Source organism: Leptodactylus fuscus, chromosome 9 (assembly GCF_031893055.1).
Source record: "Leptodactylus fuscus isolate aLepFus1 chromosome 9, aLepFus1.hap2, whole genome shotgun sequence".
Classification (NCBI taxonomy): Eukaryota; Metazoa; Chordata; class Amphibia; order Anura; family Leptodactylidae; genus Leptodactylus; species Leptodactylus fuscus.
Window position 1 is genome coordinate 63,476,321 of NC_134273.1, and position 27,863 is coordinate 63,504,183.

General features: G+C 41.5%; 1 protein-coding gene across 3 annotated transcripts in view; it reads left to right on the plus strand.

The window, feature by feature from the left end:
- The first annotated feature begins 5,694 nt into the window (after positions 1-5,694).
- The window catches only part of LOC142218517 (complement factor H-like), a 32,974-nt gene continuing 10,805 nt past the window's right edge, over positions 5,695-27,863 (plus strand). Inside the window, exons 1-12 of one of the 3 annotated variants that reach the window (XM_075287282.1) lie at positions 5,695-6,043; positions 13,440-13,619; positions 14,816-14,921; positions 15,286-15,362; positions 16,126-16,311; positions 17,387-17,578; positions 18,305-18,496; positions 18,966-19,157; positions 20,178-20,369; positions 25,254-25,433; positions 26,417-26,522; positions 26,893-26,969. In XM_075287282.1, the coding sequence (XP_075143383.1) occupies positions 5,968-6,043; positions 13,440-13,619; positions 14,816-14,921; positions 15,286-15,362; positions 16,126-16,311; positions 17,387-17,578; positions 18,305-18,496; positions 18,966-19,157; positions 20,178-20,369; positions 25,254-25,433; positions 26,417-26,522; positions 26,893-26,969 (1,756 nt within the window). In that variant the 5' untranslated portion in view covers positions 5,695-5,967. The remainder of the gene's footprint in view (positions 6,044-13,439; positions 13,620-14,815; positions 14,922-15,285; positions 15,363-16,125; positions 16,312-17,386; positions 17,579-18,304; positions 18,497-18,965; positions 19,158-20,177; positions 20,370-25,253; positions 25,434-26,416; positions 26,523-26,892; positions 26,970-27,863) is intronic. The other 2 variants (XM_075287283.1, XM_075287284.1) reach the window with 2 other exon arrangements.

The following is a 27,863-nucleotide window of genomic DNA, read 5'->3' on the forward strand; positions in this document are numbered from 1 at the left end:
AGTCACCATAGTTCCGATTTTAAGTTCTCTTTGAGAAATCCAGGATTTCATTTATTGATAGAGATAACAGAGGAGTTCCTCCCCTGTGTGACTTTGTTCGCCCAGGCAAATGAAGTATAGAACAGCATGACATTGCTCTGCCCTGCACATGTGGAAGATGAGGTGGACATTTCAGGACCAACAACGTGAGAAGATGGAGACAGAAGCTGCATCACCGGTCCAAGTTGCTAGTGTGTCACATTAACCTAGTGGGCAGTAAATGACATATATTGGCCTTAACCGTAGTTGCAGCTGGTCCATCTTCTGTTCTACATATTTCTGCAGGGTTGGTACTGCCTTCTTGGCAAATAAATCACAGCTTGGGACTTTCCACCTCGGCTCAGCACAAGTCATTAGTTCTCTGAAAGGTGCAGAGTCCACCAATTGGAAAAGGAGTGACTGTAGCTCCAGCAACTTGGAAAAGAGCATGTTCAGCTTCTGCACTGTTGGATGAGTGCATGCATACTGTTGTCTCTTAGATATGGATTCTCTGATCTATTGCTGACACAATGATGGACTAGGAGGAAGAGGAGGCGTAGGAGCTTCACGACTAGTAGATGATGGGAAGGACACACAGCTTCCTTCGACTGAGGCGGTGGAGCCTTGACTAACTGAAATGGGTTGTGTGCCTACTCAGTGATGCAATGGTTCCTGTGGCAGGCTGGACCCCCATATTGGAGCCACGGCTCTCCCAGGCCACTTTATGGTGCATCTGCATATGTTGATGCAGAGCTGTGGTGCCAACATTGGCACCCTGGCCACGCTTCACCTTCTACCCACAGATTCAACATATGACCATGTTTACTTCTCTCAGCAGCTTAACAAAAAAAACTGCCACATGGCCAAGTAGGTGATTTTACCTCCAACACTCCTCAATAAGTGACTGCTACTGCCATTGCCTCCGCGAACCCAGTCGTGGCTACCCGGTTTTTGGTACAGAACATGAGGCGGCCTCCGCCTTAGGTTCTGGACCAAAAACCTCCATCTGAACTTAGCCTTAAAGAGAGATTTAGTTTCAGATAGAGCAAAGACATGATATTTGAGAAAGCAGAAAGGTAAACAATGGTGCGCTTGGTATTGGTGCAGGGGTAACGTCACGTCAGGGCTCTATTGAAGAGCAGATCCTTTCATTGGTAAATAGAAATCATTGGTTTATTTTCCTAAGTTTTTAATCTGGTATAGAAAAACCCAAGGTGGTGGGAAAGTCAAGCCATAGGTCAATAGGCAGTAATGATAATGGTTCTAATATACAGATACATAAATTATTATTGTAAATAATCAATAGAACAGATATTGGAAATATATTAAAAAAATAGATTAAAATTAAACATTCGGTAACAAATATGGTAAATATAGGGGGCCACACGGTGGCTCAATGGCTAGCACTGCAGCCTTGCAGCGCTGGAGTCCTGGTGTTCAAATCCCACCAAGGGCATAAAACCATCTGCAAGGAGTTTGTATGTTCTCCCCGTGTTTGCATGGCTTTCCATCCCATATTCCAAAGACCTACTGATAGGGAAAAATGTACATTGTGAGCTCTATGTGGGGCTCGCAATCTACATTTAAAAAAAAAACAAAACGAGGTAAATATAATGCAGATGAGCATATTATAATACAATACAATACATATATACACATAATGGGACAAAGAAACAAGTGTTAATTAATAGATACACAAAAAAATAGCTATATAATAAATAGTAATGAATGAATAGATAACCGACACTTAACTACAGTCCAATGGAGTCCAAGACAATGACACATAGAAGAACTTAGTAATATAATGCACTGCAGTACCATCATTCGGCCACCAGATGGAGCTAAAGTGCATAAACAGTAACAATGAAGAGCTACTGTATGGGCACCTTAGGAACACTCTAGTAAACAGCAGTGATTGGCAGTGCAGCACATCGAATTAACAATATGATTATGTAACAATCAGGAGGGCCAGGACCGACTTCACGGGTAGTATGTCAGATGTTGCCAGCTTATAGAGAGGCCCTTGATCCCAAATGTGCACAAAGCCTTTTTGATGTCCAGGACTACCCGCCCCCACGTGGTACCTGACAATGACAACAGACAACCAGGTCTCGGGGGTAGTCGTTGCTCTTTTACTAGCAGGACAAGGTAATACAAATATATATATGGAGTAATTCTTCACATACAATTGTGTGATCCCTGCAGGTAGTGTCCAGTTAAGCAGGTGATGGAGATTGGAGCAGGAATACTTTGGGCTTGATTAACTAGTAGTTGCTTGGGTAGTTAAACTTGCATATACTTGTAAAGATGGCCTGTATCCAGGGGGTTAGTCCTCAACAAACTGGGTACACATATGTAGAAGAGGAAATAGAGGTGTCCACAGCGGGAGACCCTTAAATTCTGTGGGGAGATACCTCTTTACCTTATATGCAAATGTGCATACCATCTCGGTCTGCAAGGACTATTAAAGGGAATGGGACGAGCAGTACCGGCACATTAGAATTATGTAGTAGGTACAATATTTAAACATTTGGGGCCCCACTTTTAATTTTGCCCAGGGCCCCACTTTGCCTAAAACCGGCCCTGAACACAGGTATACGTGAGTTGGGTTGATGCACCTCCACATACAGAACAGCTTCCCAAGCCCCTTTCTCCTTTCCCTTGGGGTGATAGTGGTTATTCCTTGACTTTGATACAGCCAATACAATTTGTGAAACACTTGACCCTCAAAACAGGACCCTTGTTGTGAATGAAACTGCAGCAGACACCTTCACCCAACCCAGCTCCTTAGCGATATCATCGATTGAGATAACCTACACGGTAATCTCCCTATTGTAGTTTTTCCGTCACCGATGACTAGGTCAGAGTCACTGAATTGATTGAAGCGTTTATTAAGAGTGTTAGCTCTTGTCGCCTATATAGGCACAGACCTGTATAGGCATCCTCAATATTGGCGTAGTTCAGATCCAGTGTTTGCGCTTCCCTAGTTGGCCTGACCACAGCACGCCAGAGACATCAACCTGGTTGAAATCAGATAACACAATTATAAGGGTATCTTGATTGTAGTCCAGAAATCAAGAGCATTGCTGGAATGGTCACAAGTAACAGGGGGAAGGTGGAAAGGTGTATGCTATGATAAAGACTTGTACTGAGAACTCTCTAGGGAAGAAACGGTAAGGTTCTTTTTTTATGTCACTTGTTAACCCATATAGGGCTCACAATGTACATTTTTCCCTATCAGTATGTCTTTGGAGTATGGGAGGAAGTCCATGCAAACACGGGAAGAACATACAAACTCCTTGCAGATGTTGTCCTTGGCAGGATTTGAACCCAGGACTTCAGCACTGCAAGGTTGCAATGCTACCCACTGAGCCACCATATTGCCCCTGAAACTGTGAACTTCTATTGGGAAATATGGGTCATAATATGAAGGAAGGTCCTTGATGTAGAAGCCAGTCCCAGATAATTAAAATCTGCTGTAAATTCTTCAAAAGTGCCAAATTTTGTGCAGATTGGTTCAGTCGTTTGGTTGTGCGTAGAGTTGAGCGATCGGAATCAGAAAATATCGTATTCCGATCGGTGATTGAGTAAATTTCACGATCGTGATCGAGGTCGCAGGTTATCTGAAGATCGGCTCAACCCTAAAAGTGACTTTTCCCATAGAGAAGCATTGACTAGGGTTAAGGATCGGGATCGGAAAAAATCAGATTCCGATTGGCGATCGAGCAAATTTCACGGTCGCGATCAGGATCGGCTGGAAGATGATCGGAAATCGGACTCTCCAGCCAACCAATAGTTACATGCAAAGGGAACAATGTGCAATGGAGAGAATAAATGAGAGTGATAAATGCAAGGTGTTCTTACCTAAGAGAGAGCCCATTGAACAATGTATATTCGGAGCTAAGGTCCTTTTACTGACCATGTAGCATTGTTATATCGATACTCTGTTGTACTGTGCTATTGCTTTATACTGTAATGTAGCGGATTCTGTTTTACTTTGCAGTAAAGACTCAGAACTGTGCTTCAGCCTAAACGTTGTAGCACAGATCGAATTCTTCTGGCATTTCCCATGGAGGAATTCTCGCACCTTTTCAGAGAGTTTGGTGTTCCGGCCACGTGTTGTATTAGAGGTCAGCCTGCTGCGTCACTTAACAGCGGAGGTCCGAGTCTGTGAGTGTGGATGTGAACATCGCCTGTGAAGACACATTGATGCCTCTCGCCTCATGTAAGCTCTGGTAACCTGAAGTTTGTGTTTTGAAGTGCTGTGATATTTTGTGTGCTAAACTTTGTAGAAATAGGTGGAATAAGTTTTATTTTTTCTGGGGCTGAACTATAGATGACCTATTGTTAGAATTGACCATGGATATCTCAATGGTGCAGGTCTGACACCCGAGACACTCACAGATCAGCTGTTCGAAGAGGTTGCAGCGCTCATGTAATATTCATTCGTCCCAAGGTACAACTCAGTCCCATTCAAGTTAGGGCTGAGTTGCAATACCAAGCACTGCCGCTATGTAATATACCGCACTGTGCTTGGTAGACAGTAAAGAGGTCACCGTGCTCACCTGAACGCTGCAACTCAGTCCCATTCAAGTTAGGGCTGAGTTGCAATACCAAGCACTGCTGCTATGTAATATACAGTGCTGTGCTTGGTAGACAGTAAAGAGGCCACAGTGCTCAACTGAACACTGCAACTCAGTCCCATTCAAGTTAGGGCTGAGTTGCAATACCAAGCACTGCCGCTATGTAATATACAGTGCTGTGCTTGGTAGACAGTAAAGAGGCCACAGTGCTCACCTGAACACTGCAACTCAGTCCCATTCAAGTTAGGGCTGAGTTGCAATACCAAGCACTGCCACTATGTAATATACAGCGCTGTGCTTGGTAGACGGTAAAGAGGCCACAGTGCTCACTGAACGCTGCAGTCTCTTCAAGGAACTGTTCGGTGGGGAGCACAGATGTCGGACCCCTATCAATCAGATACTGATGACTTATCATAAGGACAGATTATCAATAGCAAAAAATGATCCAGCTGGCAAGTATAAGGATAAAACTTAACCCTTAATCTTCTAGTATAACATACAAAATATCCAAGGCTATGATTAAGGATGTATCCGAGCCGGGCAGTGTTTTATGACCATATCTCTTGGATATTTTGTATGATATACTAGAAGATTAAGGGTTAAGTTTTATCCTTCTGCTTGCCAGCTGGATCATTTTTTGCATCTGGAGATCGTTCACCTGCCTCAAGCTGGAGAGGTTTTGGATCTGTGCTGTGCAATACAGGACTAGGAGTGGAACATGGATTGATGTGAAGATTTCTCCTGGACTTTTTTTTTTCCTTTTTCCATTGAACTGTTTATTAGATTATCAATAGTACAGTCCTGGAAAACACCTTTAATTAAAATGAGAAGTAACAGAACACTACTTCTTTGATAATATATGAGCAAGTGAATATGGAGAGCTCATCCCCTGTGATAGACACAAGATCTCTATATATTTCTGTAAAGCAATATATCATTGTTGTACATTACAATGAATGCTAAATAATACATTCCTGGAATAAATTTTATGACGCAGCTGGCCAGTTCAGCAAAGGGAGGACAGACTTGCGACCGCAGTGTTAATCCAAAGATTACCACTAGTACAGGATAAACTAGAAAACAGGAAATCATATTTCTCAAGACACACACATACAAAGAGTTACTGTCTGGTCGCAGACGTAGATCCCACAAAATAAAACTACCTAAAGCTTTTGGATCCTAGAAACAGGAACACTCCGCAGACAAGCAAAGCTAAGAGATAGAGCTAAAATAAGCTAACAAAGCTAGGATTGCAAAATCAAGGAAAAAAGAGAACTTGTAGCAGATATTAAAAGGCTGAAGGAGTCCGTGATCTTACACTTAACTGACATTCTAACAAGAAGTTCTTCTTAATAATCTTACCAGGATGCCAAGCCTGGACCACATCATTGCTGTGATATCCCTTACGTTATGGTTTTATGCTGCCATGCCATCTGATGCAGGTAAGATTACAATATGTCTTACAATGTTTGTATATTATGATGTAGGTTAAGCAGGTTACTACAAACCTTATAATGATAACTTCATGTCATGGAGTGGGCATCGCCCAATGTCTTGTGAATCCTATGTTACAAGCATGAAACAACACAATAAAACAGGGTCGGTGAGGGCTGAGATGTTGATTTCTTCTGTTGTAAGGATTCATTGCTGAGTAACACTGTGCACTGTAAACATCGGGTCCACGGACAAGTCTCCAGTACATGAGGTAACAGGGCATTGTAGATTATGACTAGTGCCAGTCTACCTCTCTCTGTAGTTGCATACTGAAATCCCCAGTCCAGTACTGTGTATATGGCTCCTTTACATGGGTGAGTGCATATTTCTAACGACACAATGATGTCAGTGTTGCACATGTTCCAGGGTTAAGGTGCTTGTCTACTTGTCTGGATCCACCAGAATTCAAAGTGCAGTATAGTCCTTTACAAGTTTTTTTTTTTATCAGTCCAAGTCTTCCTCTTGCAGAAATAAGGGTTAATCTTACAATTGCACAACCTAAGATCTAGAGGAAAAAAAAGTTTCTTAAGCTAAACCAGATGTGATTGTATAATGTGCTTTACTTGGACTGCTCTTGGGGGAATAAGGAACGTGAGAAATACTGAGATTGAATTGTTTTTACATCATTGCTTGTTTATCAAGAGGTATAAAGTGCAGAACAACTAGGTGTGAATTCAGTACTTTGTATGATACACTAGTGGTGTGTGTGTGCGTGTGTGCGTGTGTGTGTGTGTGCACGCACATATACATTATTTCCATCTTTATACATGTTGATCTACCTTGGGCTTATGATTTTAGCATCGAAACTCTAGAAATCACAATTCAGGTACTTGTAGGGGAAAACTCAATCTACAAAATGGAATCTCATTCATACATGGTGTACATTATAAAGTGCTGTTTTTTTCACGCTGATCCAAAAATGTCTTGTGCACTTGGGTAATGCTATGAAGCAATGCGGTGGGAACATATTGCATGTTGACAGGGTTTTCCCATTAATGATATTTATCCCATATCCACAGGAACACATGCATTCCCCAGTGTAACTCATTTTCCCCTGTTTGGCTCCCTGCCCGTGCAACAGCTGTAGATAGGAGATAAGTCTGCACTCAACCCTCATTAAATACAGTTTAGGAGAATGCAGGGAAAAAATGGGTTAAAACTTTTGGATACCTATTTTGGATGAGACTTCTCATGACCATCGCTGTGAAGATAGGACGGTTTTCTCCAACAGTGACATTTCTAACAAATCCTACATTATTAGAAATGATGAGACCCAGCAGAGCATCCCCTGTAGTTGCCTCTTTCACACTCACTTACATGCCACCTCTAACATACATGTTCTTATAGAATTGAAGGTATGCTTTAAAGTGAAACTCTAGGCAAAGATGCAGTGGCATAAATACCGGGGTAGCTGCGGTAGCGGCTGCCACAGGGCCTGGGACCTTAGGTTTTTTTTTTCTTAAATAGGCCGTTACCTGCTTTAGTAACCCCAGCAGGTAACGGGCCCTATGTACTTACAGATTCCCGCTCCTGCTCGTGGCGGCCTCCGTTTTCCCTTCTGCGTCCCATATCATGTCGCTGGGGCCCCCTGGAGGGCAGAAGGGGAAGCAGAGACAGCTGTGAGCAGGAGCGGCGATCAGTAAGTGAGGTTACGGGCACGTGAACCTGAACAAACACTGCTATAATTATACTCTGGTATCTTTTCAGACCCCAAAGTATAATGATCGGATGCTCAGGGGAGGTGAGTGAACATGAAAAAACAGTGTTCCTGTGCTCCGACATTTTCAGGCTGTCTTCGGGCCTCTTGGTGACATCCCAGGTGTCATTATGCGTCACGATGCCAGCCTGGCTTGCGTGACGTCTGTACCAACATTGAAGAGGGCCAAAAGCAGCGAGGAATGCGCTGAAACCTGGGAGAGGTAATACTAATAATAATAATACATTTTATTTATATAGCGCCAACATATTCCGCAGCGCTGTACAATTTGTAGGGTTCAGATACAGACAGATACATAACAAAGAACTTCATTTCACACAATGGGACTGAGGGCCCTGCTCAAGAGAGCTTACAATCTATGAGGTAATCTGAGAGGTAAGTAACATTGATTTTTTTATACATCAAGAAAGAAGGAAGTACATTTCCACAGCCCAGCTTCTTAAAATTTAACTTTTAATCCATAAAGTTTTAAAATATAATGTGCAAAAAAGGTAGAAAATACATACAAAAAGTGAAAATAGTAAGGTTTAAAATAACGTAACTGACGCGTTTCAAGATTATAAATCTCTTAGTCTTAGCATAATTCAATCCTCAACTAAATCCTCACTTTTTGTATGTATTTTCTATCTTTTTTGCACATTATATTTTAAAACTTTATGGATTAAAAGTTAAATTTTAAGAAGCCGGGCTGTGGAAACGTACTTCCTTCTTTCTTGATGTATATTATCAAGCTCCGCTGAGTCCCGGAGCACGGATTGCACACCCCGAAGACTTCTTGGTTTCATATGGTGAGTGACAACGAGATTTCTATTTTTGATATATTGATTTTTTATGTTTGTAACCTCCCCAGATCTCCGATCATTGTACTCTATGGTCTAATGTGAGGCACAATACTGTATGCAGGGGCCACTATGGGGCATAATTACTGTGTGCAGGGGTCACTATGGGGCATAATAGTATGTATGTAGGGCAGGGCTGGCTCCAGGTTTTTGTGGGCCCTTGGGTGACAGAGCCTCATTGGACCCCTTTTGGAGCAACCCATGCACAAAACAGTGTTTCTTTTTGCGGAGGAGGACCGACTGGAGTGGAGAGTAATGCAGTTAATTCCATACAAGTAGATAAAACCTCTTGCTGCTTTCCACCTCTGATTAGGCCCAAATAAATGAGTCTAAACAGTGGGGAATCTCAAGCTGCGACCTTCGAATCAGCTGCAGAATCCACAGCAAGATCCGGCAGGACACTTTTTATTTTCCAGCATCCTGCATTAATTGTTTTCAATGGGAGTCAGAATGAGGGAAGAATCTGCTGCTGATTTGGGGGCGAAATCCACTGCAAAATCAGCGCCAGATTCCACTATGTGAACAAAACCTGATTCTGTTAACGGTGCAATGAACATTCAATATAGAGACTGGAAGTGCGCAGTACAGAGACTGAGTGGTTCCTCCCACAGATACATATATAAATATATACACAGACAGGATATTATAAATATATACAGGGACTTAACTAGCAAAGACTCGGCCCCATAGCATATTTTTGACTTGGGTCCCCCCTTTCCTGGCTACCACATAGTATAACGCCCCATTTAAAGAGTATCTTACATGTCCTCGGGCACATGCAGTTTTATATACTGCTAGAAAGCCAACAGTGCGCTGAATTCAGGGGCTGGAGATATTGGTGCCATTAAGTGAATTTGTAAACTGTGCGGAGTACACTGGGAACGCTAAATTCCCTTCTATCTCACCAGTAGTTCCTATTTGGGGGGGGGGCACTTTGGGGGTCACTTCTGGTTTATTGTCCCTCATAAGCGCTAAATATGAGGTGTCCCCTGATATCCGCTCGCACAGCTTATACATTCCTTTCCTACCGCAGCCAGTTGTGTTCTAATGATTTGGTGATTTTGGGGGGTTTTGTCTTCACATTACTAAATGCTATATTTTCTTAATTTTTCTGGTGATGTGGCCATATAAGGGCTTGTTATTTGCAGGGTGAGGGTGCATTCACACTGAGTAAACGCTAGCTTATTTTGTAGAGTAAAATTACACTTGTAAATTTTGCTATCCCATTGACTTCAATGACATTTTACAGGCGTATTTTTACAGGCGTATTTTTTACAGGCGTATTTTTTACAGGCGTATTTTTACACTTGTAAAAAAATATCATTGAAGTCAATGGGATAGCAAAATTTACAAGTGTAATTTTACTCTACAAAATAAGCTAGCGTTTACTCAGTGTGAATGCACCCTGAGATGCATTTTGTAACAACACGAACGACACCATTTTTGGGTGCCTACAACTTATTGAATACATTTTATTAACTCTTTCTTGCGGTTTTGTTTTTGTTTTGTTTTTTTTAATCAATTCTGGCATTGCGTTTTACCTTTTACAGTGATCACTGGTTCAGTACTATAGACTTCTAAGACACAGCATGCATGTGTCTTGCAGTCTATAAAGGAAGTCAGCTGATGCAGGATCAACAAGGTAACATGGGGCTCCATGCAGCCTGAGGTCACTGGCAAGACCCTGTGCTGCAGATTATACATATCGGCACCCCTCAAAAGTAGGGAATTAGGTGTTAGCAATGTACTCTGCACAGCTTAAGTATTCACTTTGCAACGTCCACTGTGCATTCACGTATGTTCACATTACTATTACTAAAGTCTGTTGCTGTCTTCCGTCATAGCTGTCACAGAGAACGGTCACAGATTGATTCTGTTTCTGTTCCCATTGACACTAATGTAAATAACTTATGTAACGGAAAATAAAGTACTTCCTATGATGGAAGACAGCAACGGACTTTGGTAACGGTAGTGTTAACTCCCCATTACTAATTTCTTTCAATGGCTGCCACATAAAACTAAACTAACGGCATTGACTCCTACAGGGAAAATCTATCTAGAGAAGAGGTATTTCTGCAAAATCATCCTAGAGATGACCCAAGACAGACCTACAACAATAAGCCAGTGCTTTAGTATGATAATAAGACAATCCACAGAAATAACAGGATAAGATGATGAAACAAGGCTTCTTGGAAACTTAGACTATAATTATAAGAAAATATGTCTGAGAGTTTCATGCTAAGTTATGCAATTTTGGCTGTATCTGTTGCACAATAGAAGTGAAATACATTGATAGTCTCTTGCTTTATTACTGGATTTTTCTCTTGCACAAAGGAGAAATTCCAGTCAGAAGAGTACAGTAACAATTTGCAGCGTATAAAATTCTCTAAGGGAGGGTTCACCTATGAAAAGCTACATTAGAAGTCAGAGATGTAACTTGAAGCTCCTAGCCCTTGATCCAAAATCTATAAATGGGACCAGAGGCGTAGCTACCCTGGGGAAGGGGTGGGGGGAAGTTCGGGTCGGAGGGGGTGGCTGCTCAGGCCCACTGACTCTGTGTGGCCTACCATTAATACAGCGTAGCGTCTCTGTGTGTTTGGGCCTCTGCGCCAACCCTCCGCTCACACATTGCGACGCAGGAGACATGTTCAGTTTGATTCTTGGCTTAGTGTTTTTCGTTGCACTGTGTGAACACTGCTCTGTTGTTTGTCCTCTGTGGTTGAATTTTCACCACACCCATCTCCTGCACCTTGTTTCCCTTGGTTCATCAAATGGTTAATTCTAGCCTTGCCTGTGTTATTGACAGCCTGTCTACCAGTCAAGTCTAAGGCGGGTCCAGGGCTTCCTAAATACAGGTCATCAGCCCACACAAGCTTTCGGGCTATTGTGACTCTATCCTTAGACTTTCTAGCTCCTCTTCTGCTACTATTGTATTACTGACCTTTGGCTTCCCTTGTGACTATTCTTTTGAATTACGATTTTGTACTGCTTTGTCTCTCTGGCTTTGACCCTTGGCTTGCTGACTTCTTTTCTGTGTTGTTTGTCTTCTCTGTGTTCTGTGTCATCACATATCTAGGATGGGCTTGTCGACCAGATGTCCTCTGCTGCCTAGGGCAGTGAGGCAAGCAGGTAGGGGTAGCAGTAGGTTAAGCATAGGGATCACTGTCTTGTCATGTTCCCATGTTTCACCAACAGCTACTGGGGAATTGCTCCTATAACAATTCCATTACATACAGATTTTACTTTTAACTAGATTGATGTCTGCAGACAGCAATCTAGTTAAAACCCATCTAGCAACTAAATGTCTTGTAAACCGCCTGCCACTACAGGCCTGCGGTTTACAAGACACCGAGACCAGACAGAACACATGTCTGCTTGGGGCCACACGGTAGCTCAGTGGTTAGCACTGCAGCCTTGCAGCGCTGGAGTCTTGGTGTTCAAATCCCACCAAGGGCAAAAAACCATCTGCAAGGAGTTTGTATGTTCTCCCCGTGTTTGCATGGATTTCCATCCCATATTCGAAAAAGACATACTGATAGGGAAAAAAAAAAAAGCTCTATGTGGGGCTCACAATCTACATAAAAAAAGAACATGCCTGCTCTTGGCACAGCCTCCTGTGCTGAGGCGCAGACATTCTCTGTGTGAACCCTGCTCATAGAGCATGGGTCCAGAAGAGAATGAAGCAGTGGCTTTTACCTTTTACCAAAGGATTGCAGATTATAACTTTTTTTTAGTGCAGTTGTGCGTATTTTATTAGTATAAGGGGGTTCGTTAGGAGGGGGAATAATAACAATAAGGGTAGATTCATTAGGAAGATTATGACAATGGGGTGTCAGTTATATAAGGAGGCATTGTAACCATAAGGAGGGTCACTTATATAAGGGCTATTAGGGGGCATTATGAATACAAGGGTGGGAGGTTATTAATATAAGGCTTCACATAGTGGGCTGTAGCAAAACAGTTCTGCAGGAGAAACGGTAACGAATCACATTTTTTTTCCACAGCGATTTTTCAAAGAAAGTCCGCAGAGGTTTCCTCGGCCTTAAGGAGTTTTCCACCTCATATTTATTGATGATCTATCCTCAAAATAGATCATAAATAAGAGATCAGTGATTCCCCACTGATCAGCTGTATGAAAAGGCCCTGGCACCTGTTCATATCACACGCTGTCTGTTTATAGTGATTATGTGATGTAATTCCAGCCTTGTCACATAATGTAGATGTGAGTAGGACGAGGCCGCCATGAAATGTATGATACTATATAAGCAGAGAAGGAGTCACGGCGCTTACACAGATACCACGGTTCATTCAAACAACTGATACTGGAGGTCCCAGGTACTGGAACCCCACTAATGGCATTGTTAAAGGGGTTGCTAAAGCTCCCAGTCTGTTCATAAAGGGATGAATCATACACTGCATTTATAATTGCCCCCCCAGGCCTGCCCCAAACCAGGCTAGAATAGGGGCAGGGTTTATGTATACACAACCCCATTTTGGGCTGGGATAGACTCAAACTTGTCAGGATCATATAAAGAAAATTGGGACTGTCCTAGGATATTCAGGACAGTCGGCAATTATGTTAGAGGTGGGCGTTGATCCAATATTGATAGCTTTTTCTAAGAATTAGACAATCAATATTGTGGCCCCTGAGAAACCTTTTAAAGAAATTCCTCTGTAGATGAATAAATGCCATATGGCATGGTTGAGAAGCAAAGAGTAGTACCAAAATCTGGTGAAATATCCCAGACAAAATTCTAATTTTTACTGATTCTTTTTTTTTTTTCATAGCCAAATGCACAGCACCACCAAAAATTGACAATGCATATCTGTTTGATAACGGGGATGAAGATGCCTACTCAGATAATCAGATGGTAATTTACAGATGTCACCCTGGATACATTGGTGGGAATATTAAAGCCATTTGTGTCCAAAGACAATGGAAGATCTTATCACCGCAACGATGCAGAAGTGAGTATAAACACATAAGGGCAGATTTATTAAAATTGTCAAAAAGCAAAACTGTCTTAGTTGTCCATAGCCACGCAATAACAGCACAGCTCTCATTCAGCACCATCAGCAGAATACGGACTATGAAGCATTCACATCTAAGTGTAGCTTCAACTATGGTGAACCTTCATTCTGAATCACTTTAAATGGAGAACAGAGAGATTGTGGTCAGGAAGTGGTGCAATCCATGAAACTTGTTATTATTGTAATAAACACTGAATGACGTCTGGTCGTTTGGTCAGAACCACAAGTGTATTGGTTACAATGAGTAAGATGAAAGGGGAAAACAAAAAATAGAAAGTTAGGAAACTTCACCAAAAACTGCACTAAGGGCAGATCCAGAAATATAGCTCAGAGGGTGGCTGCAAACCACACATGATCTCAGCAAAAGTTATGCTAGGTTCACTCCTGCATTCTGGTTTCCGTTCGGGAGGTCCCCAAGGGGAAGCCTATTCTGCTTAAAAAAGCGGTTACCTTAGGAAACCTGCGGACCCCAGCGGGCTGGTACCTGAGAAGGGTCTGCTTGGTTTTTGCCCAGTTTCCACCTGAAAAGGGAAAAAAATACAGAAACAAAAGTGTTGCTTGCAGTGCTTTTCTCTCCGCATATTTTATGCGGAGAGGGGAACTACTACAAGTGTCTCTACCCTGAAAATTAAGTAACTCAAGGAAATGTATTGCCCTAGGATCTGTAAGCCAAGATGTTTCTGGGGCAAGTCTCCCTTATCTAGTAACTATTAAATAAAATTGCAAATGCAAACATGTTTAAAAAAGAAAGAAGCAAGTTCAGGGTATGAATCACGTATGTTCTAGAGTCTGTCGCAGTGTCCGCCTCAAAATTGGCAAAGGAAAAAGTTCTGCACATTGGACTTTTTGCTCAGTCAGTTTCAGTTTCAAACTGACGGACTCCATTATAGTCAATGTGGCCCATCACACTCCGTTTGTTATTATTGCTATTTTATCGGTCCACCTCTCCGAAACTGATTAATTTGAGATTTGTCTCAGATTAACTAAAATGGCCGGTGCTTGTACATTATTTTACTGTGACATATCTACTCTACATCTATATTGGTGCATTGACTTATACCTGTGATGTATCATTGTTTTACTGTCACCTAGATGTTGAGTCCCTACTGAATTGTTCTTTCTGCTTCTGACAGAGAAATCCTGTGGCCATCCTGGAGAAGCCGCTTTTGGCACATTCAAACTAATAAAGGGAGAAGAGTTTGTATTTGGAGCAGAGGTGGAATACACTTGTGAGGATGGGTAGGTAAAATCTATTCTTTCTCATTGTGTAGACCAATGTGATGTTGGTTTCACAGAGTCCAATTGAAGCCAATCTTGTGTTCTCTCATTACCTGTTGGCCTTGCATTATATGATATACTTGGCATAAGCAGGTGGACATCTTTTCTTATTTTTATCTGAGTAGTTTTTATTGGGTTTTTAACAAGGCGGACCTAACTGGCCCTATTACTAAGAAAAGGCAATATAGTCATAAAAGAACAATATAAACCCAGACATATAGCGCTCATTGTACAATACATAAGAGGTATGTAGGTTTTTTAGCAGGAATATATTCATGGATATATCCTTCCTCTACTTCTATTAACTAGATTTGTTTTTAACCAGGTATCGGATGGTCAGCAAACATAAAACTCGAATATGTGCTGCAGATGGTTGGACAAATTATGTTCCTCAATGTGAAGGTAGCCATTTATAACTAACATGTATATGCATATTTTTAACCATAAAGAAAACTATAACCCCCAATTTAGATCAGAGATTACTGTTATGAACTCTCAGTTGTTTCATATCCAGTGTACACTGACCTTTTGTTCGAGACGGACATTCCTTTACAGGCAATATTACTATATTACTATATATTATATTATTGTATAATTTTATATATTTATATTACTATATTACTTTACAGGATATATTCCTATACTAATATTGTACTTCTATACAAATCACATAAATCATGCTGCTATACCACACACATACTGAACCTCATGACACTAAACCACACACATATACAGTATGGTACTGATATGTAATAAACACATACACAAATACGTAAACATGTATGTTTATAAGATACAGTATATATATATATATATATATATATATATATATATATATATATATATATCTGTAATATGTACATATGTATAATATGAACACAGACATTACACATACAGTATATAGATATTACACACAAATACATATAATTACAAGTGCAGAAAACACTCCAAATTTTTTTGTGAAAAATGAGTTTCTATACTTATTCTGTGGTTCGATGCAAATATAATAATATTTCTTTGCTGGTGATACCCCAGGATTACAATAGGTTGACTGGTGAGGCCATAGTTAAGTGCCATATATTAAATTTCATGCTTTTTAGGTGAAAGCGAGAATTGAAAAAACAAAAATAATCCTGTTATTATGCTGTTTCTAATTTCATTACAGCTCGCCTATGTCCACCAGTGACTGATGACAGTTTAACAGTTGTGTCTTCTGTGTTTAATGATGAATTTTCTATGGGCCATGTGATAACCTTGAAATGCAAAAATCCAAAAGATACCCTCATAGGGCCATCAGAGATTTATTGTACTTCAAAAGGAGAATGGAATATGGAACCTCCAACTTGTAAAGGTGATGTAATGGGAGGCAAGATGGGAGGCGCTATAATAATGTAGAGAAAATAGAATAAAACCACTAGTTAGATCAGTTAGAATATAAAAACTGATTTGATATATTTCATTATGTAGTTGTAACAAATGAAAAAAATTGGTGACACATTCCCTGAAAGCTCTATGAAAGATTCTTACAGAACACAAGTAAAGTTAGGTTCACATTAGCGTTCAGGTTTCTATCTTAGGGAACCCGAAAGACGGAAACCCTATCCGATTAAAAAACAGTTACATGTGTTTTCGGTGGATGTGAAAGTGCTCCTTGTAGGGAGATGTAGTCTCATATTGAGACTCAAACGCTAGTGTGAACATAGGGTAAGTGAACTTGTTGTTTCCATAATTTGGGCCACCTCTGCAAACCTGAGCGTGACAGATGGGATCACAGAACCTTAGTTGTAGAGATTTGTACATCTATCAGATGTTTATGGCAACAGAATCACAGAATCTGGTAGAACTAGAAATCTTCTGACTGTAAGTAAAAAAAAGACACAGTGAGGATTTATTTACAGTAGCATTTTACATGGTAGTCTGAAACCAGAGTGTATTGGAGTAAACTGTGCCATACTTATTAAAGGGGTTGTTCGGGATAATTTAAAATCCCTACACTAATCTAAACACCCTCCCCCTCCTACTTTCTAAATAGCATAATAAAAAATGTATATTTACCCATATTCCTGGGGCAGTCATGTGACCGCCCCAGGGAGATTTTCTGATTATCCAGTGGGATGTTCCGTTTCCCCATTTCCGGATCCGAATCGTCACTACTTCTATCCTCCCCCAAGCTATAGTAGGTCTGTTGGTCCATGGGAGGCTCCTCCCCTGCTGCTAATCCCCACCCACTTTCCACAACCATCTCCATACACACATTTGCCTTGACACTTTAAAAAAGCGATGGGAGGCTTAAAAAGTCTGAAATATTAACACAAGTATGGCATCAAAACAGTTTATACCACTAAACTGTGCAACCCCCCCAATAGACACTGCCTGCTTACAGAGTATGTTAATTCGTAAATTATTTTTTATGTATTTTGCTACAGGGTCATGTACTGTACAGGAGAATGTAATGAGAAAAAACAATATCACACTAATGTATAACAGAGCGCTGCATTATGGAGACAATGAGGATGTCCAGTTTGAATGTGTTTCTGGATATACAATATCAGATCCATCAAAGCTAATGATACGATGTAACAGAGGTGTACTGGAATATCCAACCTGCTCCAAGACAGGTAATAGCAGATAATAAACTGTGATGAATGAGATACACAGGTCATAATCTAGAGGAACAGAAACTAGCTAAAGTTGATTTTCATTTCTATATACAGTAACCCTTGTGTCATTTGGGAGTAATTTGAATTTCAATGACTTATTTTGTATGACTGCTAGCAACCTAAATCCAGGTTCTGCCAGAAGCACTGAAGGGTCAGGCTGGACATGAGAAAAGCATGGCTTTATAGGAACTAGAGCGCTAGGAATCTATATTGCTCAGGCAGTGTGCGCTTGTGAAGCAGACTTCAAGTTAAGATCTGTTAGGATCTTCTCAATCTGTGATTTTTCCTTATGAAGTAGTGCCTCCATTGTCAAGATATTGTTATTTATGTCAATATGCAAATGGACACCAAGTGTTCCAGAGAGGTGAGCTGCAATGACCCTATTACTCTAAAGAGCTCATTTCCATATTGACAAAAACGCCAATGTCACGACAACACAGGCACGGATTCACAAGGGGAAAAGTTTGATTCAGGTGACCCTGAACAGCAGAGTGAGCAGGAAGATGCTGGAGGCTGTGAGGAGGGGAAGGAGCAAAGGTCTCAAATTTTAGCAGAAATATGGCATGTGAAAATGGTTTGGCAATTTCCCCTCATAGACTTTCCTATAGACACTGCATGCTTACAGAAAAAGTTGTCTGACTTACATATTGATTCTTAAATTATTTTTTATGTATTTTGGCACAGAGTCGTGCACTGTACAGGAGAATGACCTGAGAAAACACAATATCCAACTAATGTATAACGGAGTGCTGCATTATGGAGACAATGAGAATGTCCAGTTTGAATGTGTTTCTGGATATACAATATCAGATCCATCAAAGCTGATGATACGATGTAACAGAGGTGTACTGGAATATCCAACCTGCTACTATACAGGTAACAGCAGATAATGTAAACTGTGATGAATGAGATACACAGGTCATAATGTAATTTGTGTAATTGCAGAGTATATTGTGCCGTGCTTATTAAGAGATGAGGCCTGTCAATACATGTTCTGCATTTTAGTTATCCATATTTTAGAAACAAAGATCTATGTCTGCTATGACCAGGCATATGTCTGCACTAATATCTGTCACAGTTTCTGGCACAAGTTATAGTAAACCTGTTGGTCCATGAGAGGCTCCTCCCCTGCCGCTAATCTCCACCCACCTTCCACAACCATCTCCATACACACACTTGCCTTCACACTTTAAAAAGTGATGGGAAGCTTAAAAAGTCTGAAATATTAGCACAAGTATTGCATCAAAAGAGTTTACTCCACTAAATTGTGTAAACCCCCATAATAGACACTGCCTGCTTACAGAGTATGCTGATTCATGAATTATTTTTATGTATTTTGGCACAGAGTGGTGCACTGTACAGGAGAATGAGCTGAGAAAACACAATATCCAACTAATATATAATGAAGCGCTGCATTATAGAGACAATGAGGATGTCCAGTTTGAATGTGTTTCTGGATATACAATATCAGATCCATCAAAGCTAATGATACGATGTAACAGAGGTGTACTGGAATATCCAGCCTGCTCCAAGACAGGTATCAGTAGATAATGTAAACTGTGATGAATGAGATACACAGGTTATAATGTATTTTGTGTGAACGCATAGTATATTGTGCCATATTTATTAAGCGATGGATGCCTGTCAATACATTTTCTGCATTATGCACAGAAATAAAGATATATGCCTGCTATGACCAGACATAGATCTGCACTCAGTGGCATAACTAGGAATGGCGGACCCCTTGGTGAACTTTTGACATGGGCCAAAGACCCCGACCGGCATCCCTCCCACACGATTATGCCCCATAGTTGCCCCTGCACACAGTATTATGCCGCATAATGGCCCCTTTACACACAGTATTATGCCCCATAGTGGCCCCTGCACACAGTATTATGTCCCATTGTGGACATCCATGAACAATTATTATACTCTGGGGTCTTTTCAGACCCAAAGGGGGGATACAAACATAAAAAACACTGTTACTTACCTATCCCCAGCTCCCCTGCACTCCCCACTGATGTCAGCCATCCTCAATGATGTACGGGATGTCACAATGCATATAGATGCAGGCCCCGGTCAGGGACATCACACTAGTAGGCCTGAAGCCTGTCCGGAGAGGTAAGTAAATGGGGCCCATTACTGGCTGGAGTAACTCCAGCCGGTAGCGGGCTATTAAAAAAAACTAACAAAAACGCAGCAGTAGCAGCTGTCACGGAGTCCCTTAATGTCCCCGGCCCTGTTGCAGCCACTACCCCGGTAGTTACACCACTGCCTGCACTAATATTCGTGTAGTTTAAGACACAAGTTCTAATCTGTTGGTCCATGAGAGGCTCCTCCCCTGCTGCTAATCCCCACCTACCTTCCACAACCATCTCCATACATGCACTTGCTTCGCCACTTTAAAAAAATTTATGAGAGGCTTAAAAAGTCATAATAATTAACACAAGTATGGCATCAAAACAGTTTATACCACTAAACTGTGCAATAGAGAATAGACACTGCCTGCTTACAGAGTATGTTGATTCATAAATTATTTTTATGTATTTTGTTACAGAGTCATGCACTATACAGGAGAATGTAATGAGAAAAAACAATATCACACTAAAGTATAACGGAGCGCTGCATTATGAAGACAATGAGGATGTCCAGTTTGAATGTGTTTCTGGATATACAATATCAGATCCATCAAAGCTAATGATACGATGTAACAGAGGTGTACTGGACTATCCAGCCTGCTCCAAGACAGGTAATAGCAGATAATGTAAACTGATGAATGAGATACTCAGGTCATAATGTAATTTGTGTGACTGCTTAAATCCAACTTCTCACAGAAGCCCTGAAGGATCAGACAGAAACGCAGAATACAGCAAACATTGTGTTCATGTGTAGAATTTAGTACCCAAGAGTTGTCCTAGAAAAGGAGAATAGTATACCTGTATAGGAACTAAAACACATATCAGATCCATCAAAGCTAATGATACAGTGTAGCCACAAACAGTATTCCAGTATATCAATCGCCATAAGATCGGTATTGACAGATCATTTTAACTACAGTGAATGAGAATCATGATCTACAGGAATAGAAACAAATATCTATTAGCAAAGTAGACTTGATGTTATATATATATATATATATATATATATATATATATATATATATATATATATGTGGTGTGGTTTGGAAAATATGAGGATTTTGTGTGAATCACACCTTAAAGGGATCCTATCATACAAACACATTTTCTTCTTAGTAACACAGCGGAATAGCCTTAAGAAAGGCTATTGTAAGCGGCCATTTTCTCGTGGGCTGTGGGCATGCGCAGTCTGCTCTGCCCGAGGCCTAGAAGTCTGAGACCTGCGCTGGAAGAAGAGCATGAAGAGGACGTTCCTGATGAAGATGGAGGCGGCGCTGGAGAGAGTTCTCTAGCAGCATTGGGGACGCCCCCAGTGCTGCAAGAGAACTAATTTACATACCGACAAGAACCGGGATTCCTACGGAACGGTGGTACGGAGAAGACAACGAAAGGTAGGAGACGAATAGCCTTTCTTAAGGCTATTCCGATGTGTTACTAAGAAAAAAAATGTGTTTGTATGATAGGATCCCTTTAAATCCAAGTATCCCCAAGTATCTTCCAAACTTATTTGTCTTGGGTGATATAGCTGTATGAAAAGCAGAGAATTTCACAGTTTGAAGTGACAAATATAGTCAGTTATGAAAAATTAGGTTGTATTCATAAGGTAATTTTAAGGGGCTCGGGATAACTTGAATTTCTTATACTTGTCTAAACACCCTCCTACTTTCTAAATAACATTAGTAATCAAAAATGTATAGTTACCATATACCACCACAGCGACGATCCATTTCCCCATTTTCAGAAATGGTTTGTCACTACTACTGTGAACTTATCCTAAATAAAGCACAAGGTCAATCACTTAAAGTAGCCGGCATTAATTTGGAGAGCCCATGTTTTTCACATGGACAGTTGTACGTTGCTTGCTCTAGAGTGGGTAACCGCAAAAATCTTTTCATATACAGGTATACACCTGAAGGTAAAACCAGAAACATTGTTACCAAAAAGCAACTACAATAGATAGTTGTGTAACTGTAAACCAATGTTACTCTTTTGTCTGTGAACTACTTATAGATTACACTGGAGGGAGGGGGAAGGGTTGTACTATGTTGTGTAAACGTTTTATATGTTTGTGTAAGGGGCATACATTTTAATTTTTGATAAAAAAAAATAGTTCCAAAAATAGTTGTAATAGTTTATACTACATAATAAGTATTGAATATATAAAATCAATAAAAACATTGAAATTAAAGAAAAAGTTGTTGTTCACATCATTGCCACGACAAATTAGTAAAATGCAAAAACAAATGCAAAATAAAATTTACTGTAGCACTCTGAAAATATCAATTTCAGTGTGACACTGAAAATTTTACTTTAGCTAGCATAACCAACAATTTAACATTAGAGATGAGCGAACACTAAAATGTCCGAGGTTCAAAATCCGATTCGAACAGCCGCACACTGTTTGACTGTTCGAAAGGATTTAGAACCCCATTATAGTCTATGGGGGGAAATGCTCGTTTCAGGGGTACGCAAAATTCGATAAAATTATACTTACCAAGTCCTCGAGTGACGGTCGGGCTGGATTCTCCTTGAAGTCTTCTTCCGGCGCAGCGTCCCTGCGTCTTCTTCCGGCTGGAATTCACTCTGCCTAGGCATCGGGGCCTAGGCAGAGCCGACTGCGCATGCGCGGTCATGCACGGACATGCGCAGTCGGCTCTGCCCGGCCCGATGCCTGAGCAGAGCCGACTGCGCATGCGAGGGCATGCCCGCGCATGCTCAGTCGGCTCTACCTAGGCTGGATGCCTAGGCAGAGTGAATTCCAGCCAGAAGACGCCGCGGGGACACTGCACGGAGAAGACTTCTAAAGGTAAGAGAAGAACCAGCGTTGATTGGCAGAATGTATAGCATCGAACCTTAAATTTCAAACAGCTAGTAGTGTTCGATTGAGTACGAGTATTTTGAATACCGTAGTATTCGATCGAACACCTACTCAATTGAACACTACTCGCTCATCTCTATTTAACATATTTTACGCGAGCGAAGCCGCGGGTATTCTACTAGTGTTGAATAAATTCCTACAAACCTTACCAGCCTAATAGAAATGAGTGACTGCTCACTTTAGCGTGTTCTGCTGCCATATTATCCTACTAATATTAGAAATGTGAAAGTTTGGATGAAACGGATTTGGATGAAATTTGGCACATAGTTTGTAACCTGGATTAACACATAGGCTACCAAATCACATAGGTTAGTACAGAAATCTGGTGAAATATCCTAGACAACTCTCGAGAGGCTAGAGATAATACAGTGAAAGTTATTAATGTTGTACATTTTGCCCGTTCCCGAAATCTCCCGCTCTGCCTTCTCTCCACTGATGCGGAGAAGGCATTCGACCGGGTTGGGTGGCCTTTCCTTTTTGAGGTCCTGGATCATGTCGGCCTTGGCCTGGTTAAGAAATCCTGGATCTCCTCGTTGTACTCCAATCCTTCGGCGTCTACTAGGGTCAATGGGATCTTGTCTTCCCCCTTCCCGATTAGTAATGGTACGCGTCAGGGCTGCCCCCTCTCCCCTTTGATTTTTGTTCTTACCCTTGAACCCCTGCTTACGAAACTTAGGGCCAACCCCGACTTGTTGGGCCTTGAGATGGGGAAAAATCATCTCAAGATTGTGGCTTATGCGGACGACCTTTTGTTTTTCCTGCGTGACCCGGTCACCTCTCTCCCCATCCTGATGTCTGAGCTGTATGTATTTCATCATCTTACTAACTTTAACATTAATTTCCAGAAGTCTGAGGCGCTGGACGTTTCCCTTCCACCGGGGCTTCAGCCTGCGCTTGCTCATGCTTTTCCCTTCCGCTGGTCTCGATCGGCCATTAAATTACCTGCCTCTGCTTCGAACTGTTCGCTCGGATCTGAAATGGTGGTCTAGGGGTACCTATACCTGGTTTGGCCACTGCACCATATATAAAATTAATGTAATGCCGCGCTTCCTTTACCTGTTGCAGACTCTGCCGATCCATGTTCCCCTTAGTTTCTTCAAGTTGCTATATAACTTCAAGCACTGGATCTCCTTGGAGGGCTGCTTTTCAAACCTTCCGCTCCATTTGCTCCCCTGGCTGGACTCAGTCACTTCCCCTTTGGTGAACTCCCATCCCACGATTGGGCCCACCCTTAAGGTATGTAGGTCGCTTTTTTGGAAGGATTGCCTCTCTCCCTCCCCGTCTCCTCTTTCCTATCCTAGGCAATCCTGCCTTCCCAGCTGCGCTCTCCCGGGGTCCATTCCGGACCTGGTTTGATGTGGGATTGCAGAGGGTCCTGCATTTTCGTTCGGGTGGTTTGTGGTGCTCTCTTGGGGACCTACGCGTGGGCCTAGACCTCCCCCCTCTGAACCCCTGGAGAGGTCTACAGCTCTCCCATTTCCTCTCTTCACTGCCTGGCTCCAGTGGCTTTGATAAGCCCCTCACGGGCTTCAAGAAGGCCTGTACTGGCTCTGGTCTCTTACGTCATTCCCTATCGGAGTTTTACACGTTGCTGGTTTCCCCCTCTCCGGACCACAGGCTCCCCTTTCTGTCCAGGTGGGAAACAGATCTCAACCTGTATTTTTCGGATGCGGACTGTGCTAGGATCTTGGAGCTCACCCATAAGAGCTCTATGGCTTGTAAATACCAAGAGGCGGGCTACAAGATCCTTACTAGATGATATCATGTTCCATCTCTGTTGCACAAGTTCTTCCCATCTTCCTCCCCGCTCTGCTGGTGCTGTGGTTCGGAGGAGGGGACGCTTCTTCACGTGTTCTGGAGCTGCCCCGCTCTGAGAGAATTTTGGGACAGTGTCCACCGCCTGACCTCTCAAATCTTTCAGACTACCCTTCCTAACACGCCGGCTTGTTTTCTCCTGCACCTCTCCGACGTCCCCCTTCGGGTCTACCGTAAATCGGCGATACGGCATGTGATTAATGCTGCCAGGGCCTGTATACCGGCCCTCTGGAAATCCCCCAACCCGCCCTCTCTTCGCCACTGACTCCGCAAGGTGGAGGACATTCAGTCTATGGAGGACCTTACGGCCTCGAGATACTCATGAGGCTTTCCTAAAGGCCTTGACCCCCTGGATTTTGTTCCAGGGATCCCAGTCATTCAAAGATATCATAGGCTAAGGTCCGACCTGGACCCAGGATTTTGTTAGTGGTTCATTTCCGGGGGTCCCCCCCCTTCTCTCCCCCCCTTCCTTCTTCTGTTTCTCCCTACTTTCCTTTCCCTCCTACTTTCCGTTTTCTTCCCTTGTTCCTTGGTTCTTCTTCATTTCCTCTCCTCCCTTACCGGTGTTTGGCGGCGTTGTCTCCTCTCTCGGTTTGTTAGTTCTTGAGAGGCCGCGTCTCCGCCTTTTGTGCTATTTGTTTGGTTTTTGGGCTTTTGTTCTTATTTTCGGCCCTTCCTGTTTTGTTATATTTTGTTTGGTGTTGCTTTCTTTTGTATTTTTGTGTTTATAAATAATTTATAAAAGAAAAAGAAATATCCCAGACAAAATTAAAATTTTTAATGATTCTTTTTTTTCTCAAAGCTAAATGCGCAGCACCACCAAAAATTGACAATGCATATCTGTTGGGTAACAGGGATGAAGATGCCTACTCAGATAATCAGATGGCAATTTACAGATGTCACCCTGGATACATTGGTGGGCATATTAAAGCCCTTTGTGTCCAAACAAAATGGAAGATCTTATCACCGCAACGATGCCAAAGTGAGTATAAACACATAAGGGCAGATTTATAAAAATTGTCAAAAAGCAAAACTGTCTTAGTCACCCATAGCCATGCAATAACAGCACAGGGCGGGTTCATACCTGCGCCCAGTCTTCTGTGACAGAAAACAGAAACCTGCAAAACGGAGATCGGGCGCTGGTGTGAACCCGCCCACAGCTTTCATTCAGCACCATCAGCAGAATAGACTATAAAGGGGATGCATTTGTTTAATGGAGAAAAGAAGGTTATGATGATTTTCTGTGGTGAACAAATGCAGAAGTTTGATTTATTCATCCCTTCCCCTTTCCTCATTCTACCAATATATATATATATATATATATATATATATATATATATATATATATATATATTATAGGGATCAATGTGTCATTAATATATAAGTTAAACCTTGTAAATGCTAATAGTAAGCATTCAAATGAACCTTCATTCTGAATCACTTTAGATGGAGAATAGTGAGATTGTGGTCAGTGGTGTAATACCATGAAACTTGTTATTATTGTAATAAACTCTGAACAATGTCTGGTGAGCAATTTCAGTTGTGGGAAAACAGTCAGAACCACAAGTGAATTAGTTATAATGAATAAGATAAAAGAGAAAAGGGAAAAAAATAGAAAGTTAAGAAAGTTCACTTAAAAACTGCACTACGGGCAGATCCAGAAATAGAGCTCAGAGGGAGGCTGCAAACCACACATGATCTCAGCAAAAGTTACTGTGATTTTTAGATTTAGGTTACACTCACATGACCAAGGTGCAAAACAGCTGTGTCCATTTTTCACAGCCATCTTGCACCCAAGGTGCATCATTTTCACGGATCCCTCATACCATGGATGCATAGGGTGATCCATAAAAACGAACAAAAACATCTATAGTTGGTGCATTGACTTATACCTGTGATGTATAATTGTTTTACTGTCACCTAGATGTTGAGTCCTTACTGAATTGTTCTTTCTGCTCCTGACAGAGAAATACTGTGGCCATCCTGGAGAAGCCGCTTTTGGCACATTCAAACTAATAAAGGGAGAAGAGTTTGTATTTGGAGCAGAGGTGGAATACACTTGTGAGGATGGGTAGGTAAAATCTATTCTTTCTCATTATGTAGACCAATGTGATGTTGGTTTCGCAAAGTGCACTAGAAGCAAATTTTGCGTTCTCTCATTACCTGTTGGCCTTGCATTATATGATACACTTGGCATTTGCAGGTGGACACTTTTTCTGATTTTTGTTGTGATCGTTTTATTGGGTTTTTAACAAGGACCTAACTGGCCCTATTACTAAGAAAATGCAGTATAGTCATAAAAGAACAATATAAACCCAGACATATAGCGCTCATTGTACAATACATAAGAGGTATGTAGGTTTTTTAGAAGGAAGGGTACATAATATATTCATGGATATATCCTTCCTCTACTTCTATTAACTAGATTTGTTTTTAACCAGGTATCGGATGGTCAGCAAACATAACACTCGAATATGTGCTGCAGATGGTTGGACAAGTTATGTTCCTCACTGTGAAGGTAGCCATTTATAACTAACATGTATATGCATAATTTTTAACCATAAACCAATCTATAAACCCTCATTTAGATCAGAGATTACTGTTATGGACCCTCAGTTGTTTCATATCCAGTGTACACTGACCTTTTGTTTGAGACGGACATTCCATTCCTTTACAAACTAGGTTTCCTTTTATTAGAAACGGGATATATTATTTTACTAATATTGTGCTGCTATACAAATCACATAAATCATGCTGCTATACCACACACATGGAGCCTGCAGAATGGATGCTCTGATCTGGGGGCACAGGCATCATAGACTGGTACTGGAGGGAGAAGACATCTCTTATTTCCTCTGTTCTGGGGAGGCTTCTAACAGTGTGGGAGGTATTGAATTGGAGACTGATCGATGCAAGGTTGAAATGTTTTATTTGGGGAGAAGGACAAGACTGTGCCTGCCCTAAGCAGAGGGGAAGATTGGAGGGTAATGCTAGTAATGTAAGCCGTGTACCGAGGTGGGCTCCCCAGGATACAGCGAAGTCACGAACAAAGGAAGTGAGTCCAATTCAATTTAACCAAGATAGGACTTTACTTAGTTTAGATAACCTCTTTTGTCCAAAAGAACACTCCCAGGTATTACATTTACACAGCCTAGAGGCTGGGACCCTGGTGTTATACAGCACGGTGCCCACTAGTGTGGCCTTCAATATACTCCAAGCTTTTACCTACCTGCAGGCTGCGCCTATGCAGCTGCCTGTTACCTGTTATTACCCTATTACACAGGAACAATTCAATGTGTGTGACACAGGCATCCGGCGGTGTAACACCAGGGTTTACAATCTTATCACAATACTACTGAATTCCCCCCAAACCAAGTACAACTAAGCAAGTATAATGGTTGGTTAGCTTGCA